At 37.3% G+C, this 20,947-nt stretch overlaps 1 protein-coding gene across 1 annotated transcript in view; it reads right to left on the bottom strand.

Annotated features, from left to right (window-relative positions):
- Nucleotides 1-20,947, bottom strand: part of OTOG (otogelin) — a 108,990-nt gene that overhangs the window by 68,711 nt on the left and 19,332 nt on the right. Inside the window, exons 13-22 of the mRNA XM_065636091.1 lie at nucleotides 20,099-20,207; nucleotides 19,207-19,253; nucleotides 18,238-18,383; nucleotides 9,988-10,120; nucleotides 8,810-8,987; nucleotides 6,871-6,995; nucleotides 5,193-5,405; nucleotides 3,409-3,574; nucleotides 2,832-2,906; nucleotides 622-665 (exon numbers count right to left, since the gene is read on the bottom strand). Of these exons, the coding sequence (XP_065492163.1) occupies nucleotides 622-665; nucleotides 2,832-2,906; nucleotides 3,409-3,574; nucleotides 5,193-5,405; nucleotides 6,871-6,995; nucleotides 8,810-8,987; nucleotides 9,988-10,120; nucleotides 18,238-18,383; nucleotides 19,207-19,253; nucleotides 20,099-20,207 (1,236 nt within the window). The remainder of the gene's footprint in view (nucleotides 1-621; nucleotides 666-2,831; nucleotides 2,907-3,408; nucleotides 3,575-5,192; nucleotides 5,406-6,870; nucleotides 6,996-8,809; nucleotides 8,988-9,987; nucleotides 10,121-18,237; nucleotides 18,384-19,206; nucleotides 19,254-20,098; nucleotides 20,208-20,947) is intronic.

The raw sequence follows: 20,947 nt of genomic DNA on the forward strand, positions 1-20,947 counted from the left end.
ATTTCTGTTAAAAGCCAGAGAGTTGGCAATTCTAGAACCAAAACCTCAAATAAAAGTCTTTCTCATGGAAGTAAAAGAAGCATCATAACAGAGTATGGGCAATAATACTTAATGACATATAAAATATACTGTAATAGGAAAAGCACTCGTTACATTCTTTTTCTTAAGTATGACAAAAGAAATATTTTTTCATATTTCAGTTACTCAGGGTTTGTGAAGGCAAAGAAAAAGATATCTGTGAAAAATTACTGCCAGCATTCAGTTCCTACAACCATCTTCTAAGAGCCAAGGCTAACCTGTGTTTGTCCTACTGAAATTCTCCTGTTCGTCATACAGCTAAGCTTGTTTATATTAGCAATCTAAAAAAAAATTAGTATTTTAAAGCTCTGGGAAAAAACAGTTGCTCAGATTTGACAGCATTTTGGACAATCATGCTGCTGCTTTGCACCAGCCTTGCTTTCAGTCACACAAGTATATAATTCCTAAATTACGGACCCCCTCCTGCAAGTTATCCATTTGTACATATAACACAATCTTCTACTACAGATAAGGGGTCCCATGGAGACTGAACTATAAATATTAATTAGACTTGAAGTATCTTTTCCCTGCCTCTTCACTCACCTATTAGGTTGTTATCACAATTCATTACTCCATCCCTGCAATGGCTGCAATAAAAATACATTAAAATGTAATGAGAGCCAAGAAGATCTGAAATATTAATGTTCTCTGTTTAATAATGAAGCATTCAGTATGAATAAATACAAAATAACTGTATAAATACGTTTGCATTGAACATTAGAACTGTGGACAAAGTGTGCATTGCTTTAATACCTAAAGAATATTAACTACTCTTCAAATTTTTGTTTTCTGCATAATATTACTAGAAGTTAAAATGTCTGGGCTGACATAAAAACACACAAAGAAACACACCACTATACTGTTCCCAAAAACATCAGTGCAGTAAGAATAAACCAAGCCTTATACATAATGGAATCATCATTATCTAAAAAAAAAAAAAAAAAAAAAAAAAAAAAAAAAAAAAAAAAAAAAAAAGCAATGAGCAATAGCAGCAAAACAAAACCTAAACACACACATGTATATGTTACAACAAGCTCTGAGTATGTACTCTTACATGAACATTTTTAACACTACTATAAATGCTCCATTTTCCTCATCATCAGCTTAGAACTCTGCTGCAAAGTAACCTACTAGTGTATGTGACTATCTTGACAACACCAACAGTTCTAAATCATCCCACAGTTGAAGGTAAAACCCGTGTTGAATATAATACAAACACAATCTATTGTGACCACAACAATTTTTTGTACTGAACTGGAATGACTTTTCCTCAAGGAAAATACATTAACATAGATTGATAACTGTGTCTTTTCTCAGCTGCTCCTGAATGGATGTCCACGATCCTCACGGATCATGAACAAACTAGCCATGTTTGAAAGACTTTCCTCTCAACAGATCTGTATACAGCCTTATTAAAACATGGCAAACAAAGAAGTCATGACTAAACAGGAAATGCAGATCTCTTATTTTATCTTAAAGACTCGTAGCTGTAAACCAGTAGATATATTTTAATTAACGCATTCACATGAGACATAAACTGTCAGATCCCAAATACCGCCACTGAAATCAACATAAAGATGATTTTCACCTGTAGTAGTTTCTAAAAAAAGGCATTTCTGGATGATGCCATGATCAATGTGCATTCAGCCAAATATTCACCATAGTGCTTAGCATAATTAGCTAAACTAGACCCTGGAGGAGGAGGCTGAAAGGAAACAAATAAAAGAATCTACCAGGAGAAGCCCTTTCCCATGACTGCCAGTGCTGTCTGGCACACGCTCCATGAACAAAAATACCCAGGAAGGCAGGCGACAGCGCACCCAAACTTTGCGCAGCCCCATGGCCAGAACGGGTTGCCCAGTACTCTCCAGAGAAACCACCCTAAGGTGAAGATAAACTAACTTGACAATTGTAACCATTTATAACGATCAGCATTCATGGACGCTAGGATGCTGACGAGAGCAAGAATGAGTGGGTGTTTTTACTAAGTGTCACCATTGCAATAGGTGTTAGAAAGCTTGGTTTTTTACAGAACTTGTCCACATTATTTAACCTTTTCCAGACAAAACTAACTGTTGAAAAGGATGCATTTGGCAGCAGACAAAATACTTTAAGAATTTATCTTCTTTAATGGCATGATTATAATGATGCAAATGGGAAAGCAAGAGGACAAGAACAAATGCTAAATGTAAGGAACAATAACAGAGATGCTCGTTTGCCTTTGGCTGCAGTTGACAGTTATTTGTGTTGTTTCTTAGTCAATAAAGTCACATTGCTCTTTTACACTGACTCTATACTAGCAGAAGACAGATTCTTAATAATTCTTCCTAAATGGATTTACAATCTGCTATAGGGAAGGAGAATAGCAATGAAGGTCTAGCTGAACAGACTTGAATGGACAGTCAGGAAATGTCTGGGGTTGGCTAGAGCTGTCCACATTAGTATGGGTCTACAAAATGATAGTGGCTTTTCTCTCTACTTTGCACTTCAGTGTATTGGATTATAAGCACAGCAGCCTGAAAACCTAACTTCTAAAGAAGATCTGTCCAAACATGCATAGAAAACTGATGTAGGTTTATTCTGTATGTTTCATAAAAACAAACAAAAACCATGCAAAAACAACAAAACCACAACAGTATAGCCAGAACTATTTGACAGAGCTCTTAAAAAAACCGACCAAACAAACAACAAAAAAAACCACCCACCACAAAAACCACCATTTAGCCAGGGGAAAAACAAGTTTTGTACCTTACCATTTGCCCAAAGATGTCATGACATTTTCTCCAGGGGGATAGTCAATTCCTTGAAAATAACAAGGGCATTCATTTCTGGAGTAGAGAAAAAAAAGCAAAACATGCAACTGTGATTAACTCAAACTGAAGGAAGAAACAACTTCCCATTGACATAATTGCTGTCCAAAGTTCAGTTGGTTGCTTTGTTGGTTTTGGTGAGGTTTGTTGTTGTTGTTTTACTTAATACAAGAAATTGACCTCAGTAACTACTGATGCATACTGCCATATAATTCGAGTACATTCCAAGCCCAGTCAGTATGAAAGCAGAACCTTTACACAACAGTGAACACCTTTTGTACCTCTTATAAGCCAAAAGCCAGACAATATGCAACAACTAGCTTTGGTGATGCTTGATGAGTGTCAGTACTATAAAAGCTTTTTGTGATCAACGAACAGGTTCTGTATAATTCTAAGATCCCACCAAGTTTACAGATTAATAGTATCTACAAGGTTACATGTTTATAGCTTTTCACTCTGACTTGCAAATGCAGTGGTCTAAAACAGTGAGTGTGACCATTAGAACTGCAACTTTACCTACCTCTGTACACATCGTTCAGTCTTGGAATTCAAATACATTCCAGAGGGACAAGCACAGCCTTCAACACAATCACTGCTGCATGTCTCTGGCACAGACAGTGCTTGGCAGGTTCTGCCACAGGTAGCTACACAAGTACTGTACTCCTTTGTATCTTCACATGAAAGAGCTGTCCAAATGAAAAAAACCTCTCAAATTACAGTGCAAGAGACTCAAGTACCTCCCAACAGTTTTCTGATAAACATCTCCATTCTTTCATTCCCCATGACATTAAATTCCACTAAAATTGCTCTCTTGGCACTATGCTGTGTAAACTACACAGATGTAAATCTACAGTAATAACAAGTACAATGAAGTCTGCATAGTTAATCCAGATTTACACTAGGGAAATCAAATAGTTGAAGCTTTTTCCCCCCTCTAACTCTGAAAACACTTGGCTCTTGTGCATGGACTTTAGGAAACGGACAGCATCTTAAAGAAAATACTAAAAGCAATGAATAAAATGTGTGTACTTTGCAGATGTTGCACAATAACATCTGAAGTTTTCTTGTATATATATATCCTATAAAGTTCTACTTAAAAAAAAAATAGATCAGAAGTTCTTGAAATACTAAAAAGATTCACATTTTAAACCCCCCAACCATGACTTTAAAAATATATTCTATTAAAACTTTGCTTCTAAAAACAAAAAAAATAAATAATTTGAACAATTCATCCAGTCACAGCGGATGCAGCCGTTCATGCCATAATGACTGCAAGTAAGCCAGTATTTTCAGATATACATACAGATACTCCAACTTGAGATATCTAAGCTGGACCAACTTTCCAAAATCCTCTTTATCATGCATTACAACATGGATAATTACATTATATGATCAAAACTACCAGATGTTAAAATCTTGAGTGTTTCTTAGAAAATATTTTCAGCTTTGTTTGTAGAGCCCAGTCTACTGAAATATCAGGGGTGTCAGTTTAGGGCTGTTTTATAGGGTTTTCAATTCCACAGTTTAGAAAAAAAAAAAGTACACGATGGCACTATGTATCCTATCACCATCTTTGCATCACTAAAAGTTCATATAAACTAAAGAATTTAATAGTATTATCCCCCTCCTTTACTTGTGAGGCGTTACAGGGCAGATAACAGAGATGTCACTTTTGGCTGTTTCTATACTCTCTGTATCCTTCTATTCATTTGAAATTAAATACCAACAACACCAATTCTCTACACTTATATCAGCACTCCACATATGTCAGTATCACTAACAATAAGAAAATAAGCTACAAGAGACTGTGAAATAGCAGAAGTTGACAATAAACCAGGTAAAACTGCTTAATACATCACCATCATTTTTCATTTCATTCATTTAAAGAATTAGATAAACCTGGCATCTACGAGGAAAAGAACAAATCTATTTACCTAGCTCATGAATAATATCAACATGAGTATGAGATATTCAAAGCCACATAAGAGATATAGACATATATTTAATTCTGTATACATTTGAAGCCTTTCAACTACTGCAGAAAAAAACTTTGCATTGTTTCTTAAGTCAAAAGAACTAAAGAAAGCCAACTATATGGAACAATCCTCTAAAAAAACCACTGGTACTAATTCTGTCTTGATCACAAGAAAAAAAAAGAGAACCTTGCCCTGTACACAACAGATCATGCTAGAATTAATCCTCTTCTCATTTAAAAGATTATACTGACTTAATTTTGTTTTCTGATTCTCATTTTAAAGTCCTCAAACAGTAATTATTTAAGACTTGGAGTGAAAGGCAACTCACCACAGTCTGGCACACCTCCTCTGAAATCTATTACAACTCCAAATCTTCGGCAATGGTGAGCGTAATGAGCCAGAGCAGAGCAAAAACAAACCTGTCCACATTTGCATGTGTCTCTTCTGCACTGCTCAAAATAGGGAACAGGACTCAAATAGGGGTAGCATGGAGCAAAAAGTTCTTTCGTAAGGATGCTACAAGCTTCCGCTGCGTAAGAGGCTACACAAATAACAGATTAAACACTGTTTCAGTGAGGGAGTTTTAAAAAGACTTGGAACAAAAAGCGTTCCTATACAATGGAACTGATCACGGTTATATACGATTGCCATATATATCTTTCTGTCTTTGATGTCTATACAACTGTATGGAAGGACAGAAAAGAACTTAGCTGCTCATGGTTTTGAACTTGTTCTGGGAATTACTTATGGTATGTGGAATACTTTACAATACACAGACAGTGCCTACATACAGTCTATTTTTAAACTGGTTCATGGATGCGGGTTAGGCAACACATGCTACATGTTACCCAGTGCCTTTCATACAGGATCACATCTCCCTTCAGTTTAAGTCATTCCCAGAATTTTAAAGAATAATCTGTTGTTACACATTGTTTCAGTTGCATAAGGCTGCAACTCCACCCAGAGCTGCTAGCTTGGGGTAGCATTATCACACAGGAAAACAAAAGCAGTATCAAATTGTACATAGGAAGTTCCAAACACAGCACCCACCTGAATATCTTAATTCTGAAAACATTAAATAATTGTGCAATAGTGGTCAAAAGAAATAATATGTTATATTAGCATACTCAGAAAGAGATAAATTTGTATTTCCCACAAAAAAATGAGAGATGCATAAACTAGGACTTCAAAATTCTTTTTCCACAATTTCTGACTTCCTGTGCAGTTCTCTTTTTTCTACATTCATGTCCAAACCCATTGCCAAAAATGCAGCTTCTTAGTGCTGCATATTGCATAAATACTCAGAAGACAGGATGATTATGTAGCAGGAGATGTGATGATTTCCTAGCACTGCTGAAATTACAGGCAAAACCTTAATCAATATTTTACTTCTGTATCTTGCCTAAAAGTGTAGAATCCAAGACAAGAAGTGGTAGGAACTGTGAAATGCATATAACTGATGATCTACAAAGTCCATCATGATTAAAGGTATCAGTGACCATCTGTGGTTCTCATGGCATCAGGCACTAGCATCATTCCCCAGCTTTACCCTTCCAGCTGAATCTAAAGGCTGGGAGTGCTAAGTATGTTTCTCCTACTCATTCTCTATGTTTCTCCTACTCATTCTCCTTATCAGACAACTAAAATAATATGTTTCATTGTTTCAGTATTTTCAAAAATGAATACTACAATACTTTTGAGACTCCATCTTAACTAGCAGCATCACCAATGCGAGACATACCACCAACCTTTAATGCACATCTAGCTTTACACATTGTAATTGCATACCAGAAATATAAAGGGGGCATTCCAAGTGCCTCTGCAAGTATCAGAAAATACTTAATACACTACATGATTTGTTAGGGCGCTGAACTCAACAAATGCTACCCATAAGTATTAATTTTTTCAGTGGGTAGGACTGGTTATTACTGATCCAGCTAGGAAAATCAGCACAGATGTAACAAGCCAAATGCATTTGTCAATAATAATTGACCTTCACTGCCCACCTGCCTGCAGATGAATATCGCACGGATCCATTTGCAAACTATCATGCACAAGAACACATGCCGATGAAGTTCTCCATGTGTTTCCAAACAGCTCTGGAGTGCTTTCGGTTACTCCAACTGGAGATCTTTTACAAAACAGAAGTCAGTCACAAAAGATATAGTTAATTTACAGAATGGTCTCAGTTCTACCACAGCCTTTTTGAGCTCCCCTTCCACTACTCCATATTCTCAGGCACTCTCCCATAAAGCACTGTCAGCTTAAGTTTCAAGACTCTTCCCTTTCTTTCCAGGCAAAGGCCCAGAAAAGAAAGAGAAGATTGGCTCTGGAGCCATTAGATATTCTGTAAGGAAAGACAGATCAAAACAGACCAAGTTCCATTTTCACAACAGATGAGGAAGGAGCACCACTGTCCTGAAAGTCTGTGCTCTTATTCATACTTCTGTCTCCTCAGTGATATCTGATCCATCTTTATCTCTCCTCTACCTATAATTTTCTGCCTGTTCCTGGGTAGCTGGCTTCCCGGGCTCTCTAGTCCCTGCAAGAAAGAGGGAGGAACAGAAATCCAAGGGGCCAGAGATATAACTGCGAAAGCAATTGGATAGATATCCAGGTAAGCAGAGAGACAGCAGAAGCAGAAAGATAAGACTTAGATGCAAATAACCAAGGCACATTAATACTGTACAGGGAGAGTGATTGAAACCATGCATTTAAATATGGGATGTTATAGTCTAGGGAAAATATTGCATTAGGCATACAAGCAGTAGTATTAATTCTGGGACAGCAGGCTGGGGGTGGAAGCACAGCGAAAGACACCACGGTCCATGGCAAGTCTCCCAAATCTGGTGTGGATCAGGTGTTTTGTGTACATATCAAGATGCTTGCACGTTATGGTTGGTGTCACATCTCAACACAATGCATAAGTTCCTGTAGTTAAGGGCCTTTTTCACAAATATCAACTATTGAACAATTTCTCACTTATTTGAGGACTAGTCCAAAGACTGTCATCAAAAATACACTACAAAACTTACTTGCTTCAAACAGAGAAATGTTTTAAGCAGTTTTACATAAGTAATATCTCTCCATTGAGATCCTGTCTATATATTTCCTAGTCTCATTATAAACAATATTCTGATAATACATTTTAATCTTTAAGATAAAAATTGTTCAAAAATCCACTAGAATATTTATGTGTGCGCATGTGTTCTAAATGGCATCTAATATGGAAAGTTTTCCCATTTTTCTGTTAGTTTTGATTTCAAAAATTCCAACTGTTTTGACAGAAAGATGTTCTCCTACTCTTTCTTTTTTTTGGTCAAAGAACTATTCTGTCATGCTCTAAATTCATGTTCTCCTTCTCCCACTTCCATTAGGCTCCTTGATCCTCTGGAAGTCAGTTTTCTTTAGTATCTGTAGGAAATACGCTTCAAAGAAGGTGAACAAACAGCAGTCTTGCCAGGGGTGCTCAGGCAGCTCTGACCACCTTTCACTGCACCACAAGAAAGCAAAGCTCAAGCGACAGCCAATTCCTGTTGCTGGTGTGCAGACACTGAACAACGGAGGCTGTGTCGGAAAGCAGATCAGAACTTGCAGCAGAAAACAGGAGCTGGAAAGGGAGAAGGAGGCTGGCAGGGAGGTGGAAAGTTCCTTAAATAAGCCATTTCATAGTTTCGACAAAACTTTTTGAATAAACTAGCACTTAGGAGCCACATATATTTAATTGTATTTTTATATTAAAATATTTTAAGCAAAACCTGGATTGATATACTAGAGTTGAACTTACAGATTTTCTGTTAGCAAACTAAAACCTACTATCTATCTCACTAACACAAAACTTCAAATTAAATTTTTCTTGGTATCTATCCATTCAGTACATGCTTAATCCATTCTAACTGTAGATACTTATATACTGGCAAATAGAAATCTTGTAGCTTTTCATACAAAAAGTCATCCTCTGTATTTCCATTGAAGGTTCCACAAAGGCCCACAGTGTCATCTTTCCACCGTCCATCAGCTTGAAGATAAAGCCTCAGTCCTTCTCTGTCATACAGTATCTGCAATCCAATGTGTGTCTTTACTTGAAGAAATACAGAGGAGAGTTTCCGTATTTCAAATAACTCTGGTGAGTAAAAACAGAGATTGTTGAAAAGCAAAGGAAACCTGCTTGTAATGTGTATTTTCTCTTATCATTTCACTGTTTTAGTTTTATGTGATTTAAATGTGAATTACATTTTTTCCTACTAATGCCCTATTTTCACCTAATTGTTGATTTCTCACTAAATGTTACACTGATTCAGACTTTAAAGAAGAAAACAAGAAACTTATGACAGTCACTACACTTTTTAAAAATGCATCCAAAGTTCACTGGAATATTCATAAAGGTTAACTAAAAGCAAATCAATTGAAAGATACAAATATTGCAGACCATTTATTTTAGACAACCTAATCCTAACCCCAGCATTGTGCTGCCTGTATTAAAGCCTTTTTTGGGAAATTCCCATAGCCAAAGCCACACAGACATCAAATGTGCTAATGATTCGCACATAAAGCTCTCACTGAAGTCAACACTGAATCTCACAGAACAGAGTCACATATTTATATGTAGAATACTTGATAAGATCTTCCAGAGGTAGAAATTTAAAAACTCATCAAAGCAAAAAGAAAAAGCAAAAAAAAAATTTGGTCTGAAAATCTGTAACTTATCTGTAAGGGCTAAGAGTGCTCCTTCCACTTAAATTTACTCAAGTTGCTTACAAAAAAGGAAAAAATAAATTATGCAGTCAAGAATCAGAGAAAATAATTTCCCTTCAGAAAAGAACTAACCAACCTTGAATATGTGAAGGATGGCATTTGAACTTTAGTTAAAGACAGAACATAATCTTAACATAGAGACACTAGCCTAATACAGCTACTGTATAACTCCTACTATCAGTGTAGAAAGCACATCAGCAGTTAATCTGTGAAACATTTCAATAAGAAATTAACAATGTTGGTATTAATGATATACCACTTAACTTCAGTATGTTAGCAATACTGACAGTATCATAACAAACATATATGCCATTAAAAAACTGCTTTAGTGTTTGATAGGAGCTACATGATGTTATATTATTCCTTACCATCTGCGTAAGGCAGGTTAATTTTGTACTGGTCATATACCAAAACATCTCCTGAATGAGTCAGTGTCACTTGCCTCTTGGGGTCCTGCTTAAGAATAAGGCTGATTGATTGGATACATGATCCATCCTGGTTCTACAAGTAAAAGCAAAACAAATTTTAAAAAAGTTATTTAAGTAGGATGAATGTTAGGAGTCTAAGTAAAGCTATAATTAGTGGGGAATTAGAAATTTTCGGTTGTATCTTGCTTCTTCACAGAGTGCTTTTGTAAAACATACCACTTTACAGCTAAGTAAGAACACTTAGTATTTTGAATGATTTTGCACGTATATTTAAGTATAACTTTAACATGTTATGCAAATATAGCTCAAAGTGGAATTTGGAAAAAGAAATGTAAACAATTCTTACATAGCTTAGTACAAAGACACCTGCAATTCATGACATCCTTGGATTAAAGGCCCACTGAGGCACAACAGTGCAAAGAAATACAAATTTGTACTTTAAAGTGTTCCGATCCACCCAGGTTCTTTTAAAGCATATTTAAGATATAAAATTATTTTAAAGGCAAACAACAATGAAAGGCAGAAGCATCTTGTGAATCATAATTTGAAACAGCATTTAAGTTCATTATTTCTGAGAGGAGTTGTGGAGTATGTTCATAAGCTCCCTGGATGAATATTGATGAAAGAAAGGCAAGCATCATGTCAACATACATCACCACAACATCCAACCGGCCCAACTTGCTTATTGTTACTACCATGGCTTATTCCTATGTCCATTTCAGTTCTTTAGTTAAATCGAAACACCATATAGAAAAAAAACATGAAATGGAATATTGTGTTTCAGTCTTGACGAAACATACTCCAAAAAAATTCTAGATCAACCTCATCTACCTTACCTACACCCAGTCTGTTCAGTGGCACTTGTCAACATTATCAAAAACAATCCTTAAAAACAAAGTATTGAGGCTCACGTCCTAAAGTTTCACAACATAAAGAAGCTACATTGCCTGCACAAGAAAATTTCACAACAGATTAACTATCAAGCATTGAATTCAAGTTAACTGCTTTCATCAAAACAAAGTCAATTATAGTACAGTTGTTTTATGTTAGTTAGGCTGGATTTTTTTCCATTCATGATTCTGGTACATTATTTTCGAATTTCTAAGGAACTCATTATGGCCTATGCTAACAAAGACATAATTGTTTTTAAACCTTCAGCCATTTCTTTTAATGATTTTTTAGAGGTGGACAATTCCCACACAAGACATGAAAGCCCACATGGTCCACATTTTAAAAACTTTAGCATGAAGAAACACCCAGACAGAAAAGCCTTCGAGACAGCCTAAAAAAAGTCTTAAAGCAAGTCATGAAACTGGTTGGTATCTCAATGAAGTTCCAAACTACTTAATATTCCTGCATGTTTTATGCTACTGTAGTGATCTTCAAGTAGACATCACACCACAGAGGTGGAATGCAGCAAAGTCTGAGGCCTACTGAATATTGAATGTTTTCAACGTATCACAGTAACAAATACACCTGTACTAAATAACATGGCAACTAGCCAGATAGATGACTAACACTTTCAGAATAACTACAGGTACTTCGGCTTTTGATGCCAATAGGGAAAGAATGCTCATTAAAGCATGCTTATTAATCACAGAAGATTACCAGATTTTTCTTAACAGAACCAATTTGATCACTTCTGGATTTTTTTTAAAAGCACAGAGGTGAATCAAGAGTTGACTTGAATTCTACCATGTCAGCATCCTGTAATTCACTTTGGTACATGCTGAAAGACATTCTACTTTCTCTTTACTCTAGGAAGCAATTAAGTTTCTGCCACTCCTGCTATACTCAAACATCTTTACTACAGCTTCTGAGCCATCAGCTTATTTACATTGGCTTAGTGTGGCTGAATAAAAGTTAAGAGACTATCTATCCCCTTCCATCTACAGAGGAAAGGGGGAAGCATGCAACTTGCTGTTTCTTCTGCTCAGCCTCCATCACTGCAAGACGTTGCAATGATTTAAAAGGTATTCAAGAAAAACGACAAAAAATTGGGTCCAGTCACTTTTGGCACATTATTTATCCATTTTACTCTCACCTTGATTATGCATCTTCAATGTCTCAATGTCTTACAGACCAACACATACACAGAGGTGTCTGAAATCACTTGGTCAAGGAGCAGCCTAAGTTTCACTGCTGGAAATTTCTCATTGAGTGGATCCGGCCCTAAGCTGCAGTGCAGAAGCATCCAGCAGAGGTGCGAGGGTGCACTGTCCAGTCCCACTGCCTACAGTGAACATGTAACTAATGATGAAATGTTAAATGTTAAGCACCTTTAGTGCTGAAAGAGACACTGAGCAAAATTTATTTAAAATACCCCTACCTTGAGTCAGTCACACTAACAGCAAAATTATACTGCGAATAGCACCATTCACAATGCAAAAAGATTAGGATGCCCAGTTCAAAAATCTACATTTTTATCCAGCTCTCACCAGCTTTCACTGGGACTTGCCTAATCCAGGGCAAATGTTGACCTACTCATTGAAACAATTACTAGAGCTACAAGGATCTCTGAATACTACCACGTGGATTTGACAGAAACTGAACTGGCACAGAGCAGATCATCTAACGGTCCTTTAGCTACCATGGACACACAAGCACACACAGTGGTGTGTCAAGATTAAAGACTACCTTTAGAATTTCCTCATCTCTAAATATAATAGTGCAGCAGAGATCTTTCACCAACAGTTGAAACGATAAAGTGAAACTTAAAAATAGCAAATCATAAAAACAACTGGAGATATTTCATCAGCTCGACCAGCTCTCCTGGTCTGACAGTGAAGACAGACATCAGCATTAGAAAGCCATACTCACTAGCTTATCTTGTTGTCTTGCCTCTTTACTAAGAAATTGGGTTTATGTGCCTATCGTTCAGCAACAGTATCTATAAATTGACAATTTTGTCAACCTTTTAATAAGCTGAAAAAAAAAGAATACCAGCTGGTACGCATAGCAGACCAGAGCCAAGAGAATAACCCTTCATAGTATATACATTACTACACAATACTGACAAAAGCTTTATTATTCCTTCATGCTGAAACTGAAGGAGAAATTCTGCTTGACAATTATTCTCTGTTCCAATGAACTGTTTCTTCCACAGCACTGTCCCTGCCAACTTTCAGCAGGTGTTTTCCCAGGAATGGCCATTTCTCTCACTAGACACTTAAAAAAAAATTTCTATATTCAGAAGACCTTCTCATCATACAAACTACAAAGCCAGTGAGGTTGTCACCTGAAACTCAGATAAGGTTAAGCTGTGCTGATCACTTGACTGATTCTCCTTCCAAAAGAGTGCTTAAACAAAATTTCACATCATTTTGAAATAACTTGTTGCCTGATGACTGTTTATGTCACCAGCTCTAAAGGCCTACATGACTGGATTCTTTGTGATTCTGAGAGCTAAAATCTCCCCAGGTATTTTCTTTCTACATTTATTAATCTGCTTGAATGAGATGGGAATGATAACTCGTGGTGCGTGGGGGTTTTTTTTGGAAAAAAAAAAAAAAAAACAACACACAACACATAAAAACTCAAACCATCAAGAAATATGAGATTCTGCTCTACGAATCTTTCAGCTTCCCATTTCAATTCATTATTTTTTATAAATGGGAAAAAGATAATGGATGGTGTCTAGGGAACTGTAAAGCAGCTCTTCTGCCAAGTGGTACCAACTAGTTGATAGACACTTGAATAGCTGCACAGAAGCCCCACATTCTTGCGTTACACTGTACAAACTATTCTCGCTACCCTCCCACCACTTGTACATTGAGAATTAAATTAGTAGCACACAGCCCTGGAATATACCACATAAGCCTCTCTGATCACCCACCTACCTGTTAATGTCCAGAATGTTTCACTCAAACATCTGTAAAAGTCTATATACCTATTAGGGATCAGGCTAGCTTTGTCCAAGGCTAAGTGAAATATGAAGCCCAACATGTAGTAAAAGCCAAGAGAATCTGGGGTTTTTTTGGACACAAAGACACATTAAGCAAAGTCCCTAAGTCGGGGTGAAGAAGATGCAAGAATTACTGCAGGCTCTTCACAGTCCCAGGAGTGCTGCAGGAAGCCAACTGATGATCACTTTCCCCAGCAAAAGTATCACCACAACAACTAAACCAAAAGGCACATTTCTGTCTGTTTTGCACAGAGGTAAGTGTCCTGTAACGCAAAAAGGAGTGAGACCCACAACACACACCCTGCACGTTACCATAGGCAGATATTTGCTCCAGACCTCTGTTGGCCATTGATGGGCTTTTCAACAGGTCAGGCTGAAAGGTAACTCACTGTGGGCTTCTGCAAGGAGTCAATCATGCGTCAACTTTCATTTGATAAAAATGCTGCCTGGAGTGTTTCTTTGGGGATCCCTTTTGCTTATCTTCAACCACATACTACAAGACACAGCTCCAAAATACAAACACTTTTCTCAAGCTTCTTGGACTCAGCAAAGTTCTGAGAAAATTATTCTGACTTAACAGATTTATGCCTATGTTGAATGCATATGTGTATGTTTTGTTTCACAGCTATTTTTTTTTTTAGTTCTAGATGATGATACTGACAATTGGCTCCTTGGGATCTCGAGGTTAGCAGAGAAGGGAGCCAGCTAAACTCATTAAAATCAGGATAAGCTAAGTCAAACATGCACTTGGCATGGGGAATTGTAGCAACTATCAGATATATTGCATCTTGAAATAGTCTCAATCTTCCTATCAACAGAAAATATCAGCAGGATGACCAGATTCCTCCCAACACATAGGTCAATGCACACAGAGGTTAAAGCCTAGAAGTTTCTTTTTAATCTTCATGCCTTCACTGAGATACCATTTCACAGCCCTCACGGTAACTCTTTTACCTCAAGGAGCTAGAGGCTATTAGAGTGTAATAAAGCAGACATATTCACAACATAGAAATTCACTTTTTCAACACTAGTAACTTCTACATCCTGTCACTTACCTCACCTGAAGTCCTGACACACTTCTCCTAGCAACCACAGAAGAAATAATGGGATATTTTAATGCAGATCATCTAGCTGGAAAATATATTTGGTCTCTATCCAGTTAAGCTATTTGTTTCACCTCTCAACTTTCATCACTGAGATGAAAGAGGGACTCCACGCTCTCAGTCTCCCATCTCTTACCTGGATTGCAAATAAATAATTTCCATTATACTAAACTTGTCAATGCCACTTAATATTACTTTCTTTTGCTTAAAGGTCTTCTGTGTTACACAGAGAATTAGGTTTTAGTGCACAAGGACAAAAAGACTTTACCGAAATATGTATTTAGAAAGTGTGGCATGACAACTTATATGATCACTTTCCTTCCCAAGGAAATCTCAAATGCATGAACAATATAAGCTGCAGAGAAGGATTAATGTAATCATTACTGTAAAAAAACCAAAAAACAAAAAACAAAAAAAACCTTACAGAACCATACCTTTATTTAAAACACAAAAGAAAACTACTTATGCTGGGACAGCTGAAATCATTGTAATTTTCCATGCAGTTAGAATCTTTTCTTCTTAGTAGTTAGCACGATCTTTTGTTTTGGATTTAGTTTGATAATAATGAGCTAGTGCTCTGAAGAGAGTTAATGTTTTCTTCCAGTAGCTTTCCAGTGTTTGGGATTTGGTATGATGAGAATTTAAGAACTCATTGATATCTTGGCTGTTGTCACAGACACCACAGACTTCTTCAGCCATCCAGCTGCAGGTGCAAATTTGTAGGAGGTGGGCACAGATGGGACAGCACCTACATTACATCCAGGTTGAATAAAGCATTCCATACCATGAATGTCATGCTCCATATATAAGCAGGAAGTTGCTGGGGACGGCTCTGCTTCTTTGATGGCTGCCATCCATGAGAGGTTCTGCTCCTCTGGTTTCCCTGCACTGCTATGATCCCTGTGTTTTGCGGGACTCACTGTCCTCACAGTGTCTGCCCTCTGGCATTCATTGCTGGCAGTGTGCATTTCAGCAGCTAAGGATTGCTCTGTATCACTCTTCTTTTATTATTATTCTATTAAAGCTGTTTCCATTTCAACCCATGAGTCTTTCCTCCTTTTCCTTTCCTTCCCATTGAAGGAAGGAAAGGTGAGACAGCAGCTGTCTACTGTTTAGCCGTCGGACCACGGCTACACAGTAATACTATGTGTTAGCAGTTGCACTTTCCTCCCCCCCCACGCCCTGAGAACTGGTGTGGCAGCTGCACTGGTAGCTGCCCATCCCCTCTCAGAACTGGGGCCTTCAATGGGGCAGCTAATGGCTTTTTGTGGAGACCCAGAGTCGGTGGGCAGGGTCGTCAGCAAAGGAGGGGCCAAGAGCGCCCACAGCCCAGAGAAGCTGAGAAGCTTCTCGAAGGCCCACACTCGAGGGGGCGAGGTGTAGAGAAGCCGAGAAGCTTCTGGAATGCCCACAGCCAGATCTGATCAGACTATAAATGGGGTTCCCGCTGGCGACTCCCTTTGTGTGGTCTCCTCGGAGCTGCGGGTCTGCCATGCTGCTGGAGTCCCTTCCCTTAGACGGAGAAGCCATCTAAGGTAACCTCCCGGGATTGGGAGCACCTCACCTCCGCATGTGGGTGAGTGATAAAGTACTGGATATATGCTTTAATAAGTCCTTGTCTGGGGCAGACGAGCGTAAATTCCTTGTCTGGGGCAGACGAGCGTAAGTCCTGGCCACAATAGGCTAGTGTTTATCTATTATGGGCAAAACGGGGCAGAGAGGGCTCTGGTTTGTTTTCTTGTGCGTGCGTATATGCACGCTGTGGATCCTCATTCTTATTTTGCTGCACCCCAAATAATTTCCTAACCTAATATCCGAACCTTTATCTTATGTTATCGGAGTGCTAGTCCGCCCAAACTTATATTTGGGATGCCTCCATGACACACTACTATAATGGAGTGTAAGTAGTTACCTCCACAGAAGTAAAAATAATGCTGCTAAATCTGATTTTATGTGAAGCACATAACTGCAACAATATGGAAGCTCAACATGCTAAGAGCTAAAGTTTGGGCCTAACATATAGTACATGGTCTACAATAAAAAGTGTCATATGTAAGTCTATATACACTTCAAATATCCATACAGTTGCTCCTAGGTAAAAACCATTGCACAAGACCATGGGAGGCTGAACATAAATCTGGCCAGGATACCAAGTGCAACGTCTTGCTCCTACAGCAAGTCCAGAAGCTTAGTAAGTAGCCATCCACAGTACCATTATTGTCCTAATACAAACGCAAGCCAAATTCTGCCCTTACATGCATATGTAGAACTCAAAGTCAGAGAGAGAAGTCTGACTCCAGAAAGCAGCTCAACCCAGTCAACTACACTTCTCACACCACCTATGGATGCTTAAGATCTATTCTAACTTGCTTTAACTTCCTCAAAATTACAAGAGCTATCAAGACAAATAAGAACGAAATGCTGTAGTGAAAATCTTACCAGTCGTCCATACCTCAATGTTATAATACATGCTCAGAAATCCACATACACAAAGGAAAGAGAATGGGTCTTGGACATAAAGCAGATTAAATATTTAGTGACTTCTGTGTACAGTATCAGAAACTTTCAAATATAAAGTAGGAGCACTCAGTGTATCAGGTATATATGCACACGCATGTTGGCTGAAATCAATTGTACAGGATATCAATTAAACAACAGTAACACAGATGCATACATATACCCAAGTCAGAGAGAATTGTCCCAAAAGCTATCCGAAGTTTTACATATTGATGTAAGCAAAAGTGAATTTCAAATTATAAGAACAAAGCTGAAAAAGGAATCTATATTCAAAGGACAAAAAAGTCATTCTTCAAGCTGTAATAAGCAGGAGACTTATTTTGTGCTGGCTGCAAATCCACTAATATGTACACAGAAAGCTCAAGAAATCAAGTCATCATTCAGGGTTTGCTGCATGAACCACCATATGCTACTGAATGACCTCAGTGAACACTAAATCAGAACAACAGCATAATCTTTCCTATTTATCCCAAGTAAACATGAGAATTTTTGCACAGACTTCCTCTGAACTGTTGTTGTTCAACTATTTCATCAGTAACGAAAACCGTTGCTACTGATTAATTTTAATATATTCAGTTGCAGGTAGCTTTCATTTTTTAAATACTTTCCCCTCCAATTAAAAAACCTTTCAGGATATAAACATTACATGAAGGTTCTAAGCCTTACCTGTCCACAAGGAGCATTTTGCAAGGATATGGTAAATGCTCCAGATGTACGGCTTTTTGCTAGAATATATTGGCAGGTAGCTTGGAAAGTGTACTTGCGCCCATCGAAGGTCTTGAAGTGAATGTCTCCTGAAACTGAGCATTCAGCTGACAAACATAATAAAGCATGTAATTAAATATGTAGAAAAGACAGCGTACTCTCAATAGTTATTACTGCTGTAGAGTTCATATGCTCTGATACATGGTATAATTTATAAAATTGTATTCCTATTATAGCCAAGTAGTATGAACACTGTTAGGAACTGAACCTTAGCCTTGTTTTTGTTACGGAGTTCCTACTTGATGCCAGGCTGGGATAACTAAACAACTTTCCCCCAAAAGGAAGCAATAATGTGTGATCCTTACATTCTGGGTATTGCATTTGATTTGTGGATCTAAAAACCAAATTTCAGAAACATTAAACACTCCAACAGTTAACTGGTAACTCTGAGGTTAGTGCTTGAATCTATTGGCAGCTGTAAGAACCATGAGGCCATAGTACCTTTAGCATGCAAAATCCTTTTGACCTTCATCTCTGTAGTTTAGCTGTGAAGTGAGAATAACATCCCTCATTCCGCAGGCATTTTATGAAAAGGATTAACTGATATTTGTACAATACCTAGATACTATATCGCTAGCCAGTAACACAAACTTTAGCTGAACTACAAGAATAACCAGGTAGTACCATCTACTACCAGAAATGTTACAGTGATGTATAGGGAGACACATTACTGCACTAAGCTGAAACACAGATACCTGCTATTCAGACCATTTTAATATTTCAACTACTGTGTGTGTAGATTTGTTTATATGTAGATAGAAATCAAATTACTAATTATATAGTGAAATATCACATTAAGACCAAACAGTGTATTTTACCCCAAGTAAAAACTCAGTTGTTAAAAAACAGGTATTCAAGACTTCCACATACCTGGACATGTAAGATTTGTACAAATCCACTTTCCTCCCATGCAAGTGCTGAAATAAAAACAAAAAGGTTTCATACTTTTTTTTGGGGGGAGAAGTATATATGTCTGTCTCTCAGTTGTTCCTCCTGGATTTCTTATCTATGAAATGAGCCACAAGAGTCTTAAGTCTCACAGGGGGTGCAACAGGGTTATCACAGTCACTAGAATGTCTGGAAGCTGTGGCAAGAGCTTTTCAAGAGGATATGATCAGGTGAAATTTCATCCATGCATTCAGTAACACTTTTTTTTTTTTTTAGCTCCTTGATAACCAATATAAAAGTTAAGAACAATTAAAATTGAGAAGAATAAACACAAGAAATTCGAATCTTATGACTTAAAAAAAATAGAACTGTTGTAAAAAAAGAAGTTGCACATCTGTGAGTTCATCCGTCTTCTTCAATTAAGTTGATCCAACAAAATACAGCATCTACAAACTTCTCTTTCCAATGTATAAAATTAACTCAGAAATTCCCCAAAAGGCAGGTTAATGTCATAATGACATTAGACTCTTTGTGTCTAAGTGAGACAACACAAACAGGAGAATAAGTTAAAGTAATTCTCCTGTTAAGATTTCAAACTCTAGATTCCTTGTAGTTTGAGGCATAGTTCAAGGTGAAGAGAGTACTAAACATCATTCTCTGCAATATCTGTCATTTGCTCTTCTTCATTAATAGCTCTACAGTTTCTTTCATTTTTTCCTTCCTTGAAAAACACACACGGAACAATAGTTTTTGTATGTAAAAACAGTGAGGACTTACCAACTTCATACAATTTTTAACTAAAATAGTCCTTAAAGGCATTCTTTTATGACCATGAAGGGACTAAGTCCACAGCATAAAAAGAAAAATTACTAACCAGTTATTACATTCCTCATAAACCACTGAGCCCACTTCAAGGAAACTTCCATGGTAGTCGCAAGGACAGTCCATAGGCTTGACACACAACCCATTTTCATAAATTAAGCCTAGAAGAAATAAAACAACAAGAAAAAAAGGGAAATATCTCTACAAATGGCTGATGAAGCACTAACAAATATACACAAGAACAACACAAAACATCATGTATGATAATAAAACTCTGGACTATCTGGTAGTCATTTTTGCAAAACAAGAGCGAATTTGAATTATACTAAACCAATTACATTACATGGACCAAGTCCCTAAATTGCTTGACATACACTAACAATAGTATGAATAATAAGTATTTAATATTGGGGGAAAAGGGCAGGAAACCATCCCACCACTTACACACACACAAAAAAAAACGAACAAAAAAACCCCAAACAACAACAACCACCAACAAAAAAACCCACCACATGCACACCACACCACTCTGCTTTGAGTGCCTTTGGCTTCTTTTTTGACACCTTTACAAATCTTTGCCTCTATGTTTTAAGGCACTGTTTGGTCCTTAATTTCAGTGGTTGTTTTGTCTTTTTTAATTATTCCATTATTAGAGAGCCAGAAGCTACAAGACTTTACTAGCCCATAAAGGATAAAACGTAAGCCAAAGCTTATTATACTTTTAAGTCACCAGGGTACTATAAGAAGCAGGACTTGAAGATCCATGGCATAACTTTCTCTGTCCTCTTTTTGATAGAATTAGGAACCCAAGAGAAGCCAGTAACAAGGGGAAAACTGAACATCATAGTATAGTTTCGTAATAAGGTTAAAGTTCTGCTATAGGCTACATTGGTAAATATCT

The sequence above is a fragment of the Caloenas nicobarica genome, chromosome 5 (assembly GCF_036013445.1).
Source record: "Caloenas nicobarica isolate bCalNic1 chromosome 5, bCalNic1.hap1, whole genome shotgun sequence".
In the NCBI taxonomy this organism is placed as follows: domain Eukaryota; kingdom Metazoa; phylum Chordata; class Aves; order Columbiformes; family Columbidae; genus Caloenas; species Caloenas nicobarica.